At 29.8% G+C, this 6,250-nt stretch overlaps 1 protein-coding gene across 1 annotated transcript in view; it reads left to right on the forward strand.

The window, feature by feature from the left end:
• Nucleotides 1-6,249, forward strand: part of LOC100574555 (solute carrier family 15 member 2-like) — a gene marked incomplete at its 3' end in the record, with an annotated part of 15,980 nt that extends 9,731 nt beyond the window's left edge. The window contains exons 5-11 of the mRNA XM_029490047.1: nucleotides 2,374-2,466; nucleotides 2,656-2,930; nucleotides 3,404-3,486; nucleotides 4,298-4,471; nucleotides 5,145-5,396; nucleotides 5,832-6,074; nucleotides 6,160-6,249. Of these exons, the coding sequence (XP_029345907.1) occupies nucleotides 2,374-2,466; nucleotides 2,656-2,930; nucleotides 3,404-3,486; nucleotides 4,298-4,471; nucleotides 5,145-5,396; nucleotides 5,832-6,074; nucleotides 6,160-6,249 (1,210 nt within the window). The remainder of the gene's footprint in view (nucleotides 1-2,373; nucleotides 2,467-2,655; nucleotides 2,931-3,403; nucleotides 3,487-4,297; nucleotides 4,472-5,144; nucleotides 5,397-5,831; nucleotides 6,075-6,159) is intronic.
• Between the last annotated feature and the right edge of the window lies 1 nt (nucleotide 6,250).

The following is a 6,250-nucleotide window of genomic DNA, read 5'->3' on the forward strand; positions in this document are numbered from 1 at the left end:
CCACCATTACCCAAGTTATTTTTTTGTATATATGTAGTATTATTGTTGAGAAAATACTACATTTAAAATTACGTGTCCATCTTTCATATAAATAAAAACATCGATAACTTTATCATTAAAAACCGACGTATATAATCGTATAATAACGTAATGAAATATTTTCGTTGATCGTAACTCGTGACAATAGATTAGAAATACGCTAACGCTGTGTAGTGTACTAGTGCTCTTAGAAGGTAATGCTTAATTCTAATTGCATGCATAGTATATTAGTATCATAGGCATAACTAAAAGGGGAGGGCTTTGTTGGGCTTCAGCATAAGTTGGTATTAACTTTTTTTTACCTACAACATAAATTTGCTATAAAACATTTTTGGGAATGTTTTGCCCCCCTAACGTAAATTTACGCCTATAAATAGTATAAATTATAGTTAGTATTTAACCATGTTTATATACCTACTTCAGCTAGTGCAATTTTAAAAATATTTTTTGTTAGCTTTACAATAGTAAATAATTTGCCATCAAATTTTCGTCATAAATTTTTAAAATAAATTTAAAAGTAACCTACTTAGTATTGTACAAATTATCATAGATTAAATTTACTGAAGATGTTTTCATAGTTCATGGTAGTTGAATCTTATCTTTTGTTATTAACAAAGTTTAGATTATGCAATTGACATTACTATACTTATATTTGAATTTTTCATTTATTTTATGTAGATTAAAAACATGGCTTAGATTTACAATGGGGCAAAATAGATTAAGCGGATTGGCTTTATTGGCATGTGCGCAGATCAATAAGTATAAATATTGACCAAAATTATTGATAAATTTTCACAAATGAAAAAAAGAAATATTGATTTTATAATTTAATAAATATAATATTGTTTTACTGTAATTTGAACTTTATTGTGTTTTATTTACCTTTCCTTAAGATATGCAAGGTGTAAAAGATGCAACTATGCAAGTATAAAATGGACCCCTGGACTAGTAATCAAGAATACACGAATATATATAAAAAAATATTGTACTTAAGTAGTGTATAATGTTCTTAAATTTAGTACCCCCCCCCCCCCCCCCCCCATAAAATTAAGTCAAATACGCCACTGCATATACTTGATTTTGTGTGAGGATTTATTTAATTTATCGTTGCCTCATATCAAGCTGTGAAAAAATCGGGGGAATTGTTTGGAGTCTGGACCTTCTTATAGCTAAGGTAATGCCTCCCCTGCCAAGACCTGCGCAAGCTTATGGGAATGAGGCACCTAGTCCATGCAGCCTTGGGCGTCGAACTCGAGAGGCTACTTGTGCGTATCATTTCCGAACGCATGCCTTTCCGCCGCCAGCAAATCAGTGGTAGGCATGTCAGCCAGCAGCTGGAATGAGAACTTGTCCGAGACGATTCTGTTCGCTCAGATGACCCTTAAGGTCACCGTTCTTTAATGCTTGACCAGGCTGACCATATTCTTGGTAGAGTTCACTACTGTAGCGCCCAAGATGGGGGCCACATATTATAGCATCTGGCTGTGGTAGTCAGCGCCCAAGAACTTCCTCCACCGCTGGAAAAGTCCACCTTTGTTTGGCATCGGCCGTGCCAATGCTGTCGCGGATTTGGCTGCCTTGGAAGCGACTGTCTCGATATTCATGTGTTGAAAGATCAAAGAGAGCTTGTTGTCTACACTAGTAGACTCTACACTCTATAGGATGACTCCCAGATACCTTACGTGGGCGCTCAAGCTGATCGGTTGTCCTCCAATACGAAGTTGAGGAGAAGATTAATAGTACGGAGGCCTGTGATCATATGTCTTAGTAAAAAAATATGTTTATTTTTTTTAATGAATAACTAACGGCTAACCTATGTTTTCCTGTTCCATTAGATGACGTGTAAAACTAATTTTTTTGATGTTGTAATAAGCAGCAATAAATTGGCCCTTTACGTCAGTTGTCGATAAATAAAAATTAAGTTCTAGAAATTTAGATAACATTTTAAAATAAAGTAAAAAAATTGTATTACTCAACTCTATCATAGTGATATACATCAAAGTACATCATAGTCAACTTATAGTAACTCAGTTATCAACGAAATCATCAGGTATATTATGTAGGTAAACCACTGACTCCTATGCCCAATAGTTCAATAGATGCGATGATCAATATTAGCTATAAAATCAAACACAAATTCATAATAATAATTTATAATATAATTAAGTATTTGCACCGGATTCGACCAAACTTCGGAACGACTGGACGAGTATAATAATAATACATAATAATTAAAAACCCTGTGTATCTATACATTAATCATCAATTCATACATATTATTATGATTCCATTAGATACTCTTTAATGAGTCATATATTATGTTAACATTTCCAGAACCATCTTCATTTTGTCTATTGTGCACGCAGTGGGAAATATCATAGTGATTATTTCTTCTCTTGTTACTTCAGTCAGCATGAATTTTCAAAGGTATTTATTATAATATGATTAAGTGTTTACAATAAAATATTAAATTGCCTTTATACAATTATTTTAATATGATTTTCCTTCGCCAGGTGTATTTATATAATATACCAAAATCAATATATTATACACATTATTACTAAACTAAAAAAATATTTCAAATTCACTAAAATATCATATTATGCAACTCTGCAGATTATTTACAATAATTGGATTATTGTTGACATCAATCGGAGCAGGTGGTGTAAGACCATGCGTCTGTGCTTTTGGCGGTGATCAATTTGAGATGCCAGATCAAGAAGAACGTCTGCAAATGTACTTTTCAATATTTTACTTTACTATCAATTTAGGGTCGTTGTTATCGTCATCAATTACACCGGAGTTAAGGAAATCAGTTCAGTGTTTTGGCAAAGATTCATGTTTTCCATTAGCGTTTGGGGCGCCTGCTCTTCCTATGATGATCTCAATAGGTAAGATATTTACTATAAATCATAACTCGTAGATATCCTGAGGAATGGCTAGATTATATTGTTTATTAAAATATGATTAATTGTATAATTTAATACATAATAATTCTGCTTATAAATTAATGAAATTATACCACTTAAGACTTAATCAACTGCATCAGTATATATATTGTACCCACAACAAAATAATAGGTTATATAAGTAGTTACCTGGTTTGTCTATGAAACGTTTTCTATTTCTGAGCAACACTAACAATTCGTTAATATGGAATAGATATACAAATTACCTAAATACCACGACCTACCTCGTACGTACGTGATTAGTATATTATACCTACCTACTTGGTTATACCCACTTATTATGTAATTATTGTTTTGCATATTTTTTGTTATTTTATTTAATTACTTTAATACGTTATAAACAATATTATCACAAATACAATATTTGTATTTTTTTTTTTTTTATGAATGTTTAAGTATTGTTTGTAAGTGCAAAGAACCTGTATAAGATCATTAAACCCACGTCCAGTGTCATTACAACTTCAATTGGATGCATATTTGTAAGAGTATTAAATTAATAAGCTTACAACAAAAATACCTATTTAGTAAATATTTATTATTTAGTGTTTATACTTTATACTTATATACCAATGGAGATACCTTATAAGTATAACCATATGTGCAACTATGATCAATTTTTTTTTTTTTGGTGGTGGGGGGGGTAGTGGTTATTTAATTTTCTCTGTGACCTTTACTAAGTTGATCTATTTAAAATTGGCTTGTAATGAATATAAGTTTACAATTGTGCATCAAGCAGCAGGTATGCGTAGTGTACACCCCATTTTTTTCATTTAATTATTTATTTATTTATTTCTGATTATTGGAATTTTTAAATATACTTACGTACCTACTTAAGGACCATATTTTCAATTTTTATTTAGATTCATAAGTTCAAAATCAGCTCAATAATTTACAGTAAAAAAGGTTGGTTGTCATTTGAAAATAAGAAGTTGCGAAATCGTCAAAGGACACTCCTTCGATGGATAGGTACCAAATATAAGTATTTGCTAAATTAATTCCGCATAGGTATACCTACTAACCTAACCTAACCTAATTCTACTTGTTCTTAACCAATTGTATGTCTCATTGAACTATTGAAGAAAATATTTTCGTGACTAATTATGCAATGTATATTCTGGAAATGGTTAGGTATGCTAAACGTATCCTCCAACCCACCACCAAGTTGCACTAATGGTTATAACTTATAACGTACCAAATATATAAGTAGGTATCAACCTATATTAATTATATAAACACAGGATATAATGAACAATACCTATATTATTATATTAACTTTGTTTTCCGCAAAAGCACGCATTGAGAAAAAAAATAACCGCTTCTTCAAATGAAGCGAAAAGGAAAGATTGGTTGGAATATGCAGATGATAAGTACAATACACATGAAATATCTGATTTGAGATCAGCTTTGAATGTTTTATTTTTGTTAATTCCAATCCCAATGTTTTATACACTTTTAGATCAACAAGTAAGTTGCTCGTTATTGTTATTTTTAAAAACCAAATTTAATAAAGGTAATCATTACGTATTGCCATATACTGGCCCATATATGTAGGCACATAATATTAAATATTAATATTTATTAATCTACACTATATTTCAAAATTTTATGTCTGATTAATGAATATACAAATACATTTTTCACTACTAAATCTTATGTGTCAATGTGTCAGCAATGATCCACCCCCTAAAAATTATGTTTAGTTAATGACTTATTCTGAATATAATAATTTAAAGAATTTAAGTAAAAAGAAGTATAAAGTAAATAAATGTATACCGGGTGATTTTTTTATCATTGAACAGTCATTATTTCAAAAAGTGTAAATTTTTTTGCAAACATTTTTTTACATAGTTTGAAGTCGCTTATAAAACAACATTTTTAAAAAATTTTTATCCTTATAATTTCTTAAGTTTTTTCCTTTTTTGAATGACAACATTGGGTTTTAATTTTATATTCCAAAGCAAAATATTTTTCTTAGTATTTTGATACATAAAAATCGAATTTGGGATGAGTAGTTTATGAGTTATAAATATTCAAAGTTTTGATTAGCAGTGAAGTGGACAAACATTTCGCGGGGTAACCACCGTACCACTCCTTCCGCTCATCAAAACTTTGATTGGTAAATTAATTTCCTTTTTAGAGTTCTCGTTGGGTTTTGCAAGGAACATTAATGAATGGAAAAATCGATTTTTTAAATTGGACTATAAAGCCTGATCAAATTCATTTAGTTAACCCATTGTTCGTTTTGATATTTATACCATTTTTTAATGTGGCCATCTATCCACTTTTGTATAAAATTGGTATAAATACAGCTTTTAGAAAAATCATTCTCGGTGGAATGTTTGCTGCACTATCATTTGCAATTGCTGCTGTTGTCCAATACACGATAATTGTAAGTATTTACTTAATAATAATTACATTATGTACATTTTGGCCATTCAATTAAAATGTTAATAAATAATAGGTAGCAAAATATGGAAAATTTTACAGAAAATTTAAATTTTGAAGAACTTCTGTTAGAGCTCACAAAATTATATCCAATCTCTTAAAATATTTGTTACATTCAAAATAGCCATAGTTTTTTGTTTTCTTTAAATTAATAATTATGATTAACAAAATACAAAAATGGGTCCCATTCATCTAAATCAATGTCTATTGAAATATGAAATACTGACTTATTTGAATAAAAATTGGTAAATATAGATACCTCTTAGAGATAGTTTGGATTGTTTATAGTTTAACTTCATAACTAATACATGTAATTTTACTTAGGAAATAGGTAGGTGTCACATTTTAAGTTATCAATTTTAAAAATGCGTGTTTTCAGGGCCAAGCCTTTTCCATACCGTCAAATGAAAGCCAACTAAGAATATACAACAATATTGATTGCAATGTATCCATATCCGGTTCCTTGGTTGGAAACTTCAGTATTGAAAAATTAGATGTACTTCATATTAATTATAATACAACTGTGTTTAATGAAACTGACGTCTTATCCATAGACTTACTTCCTTCTTGTGAATTAAAATCGAATACATTGAAACAACAAGTTTTCATCGAAAAAGAGACGGTTAGAATTATTATTATTTTAGTAACCAGCATTTGGCATTTTTGCCATTGAACAACCAACTGTAAAAATGTACGCTTATTTTTAGGTTTCGTCATATTTGTTAACGTCTAAAAATAATGTTGATATTGAATTAATACATTTAAGCGAATTGAAGAAATTAAAGAACGGAAATTCAA

Source organism: Acyrthosiphon pisum, chromosome A2 (assembly GCF_005508785.2).
Source record: "Acyrthosiphon pisum isolate AL4f chromosome A2, pea_aphid_22Mar2018_4r6ur, whole genome shotgun sequence".
Taxonomy (NCBI): Eukaryota; Metazoa; Arthropoda; class Insecta; order Hemiptera; family Aphididae; genus Acyrthosiphon; species Acyrthosiphon pisum.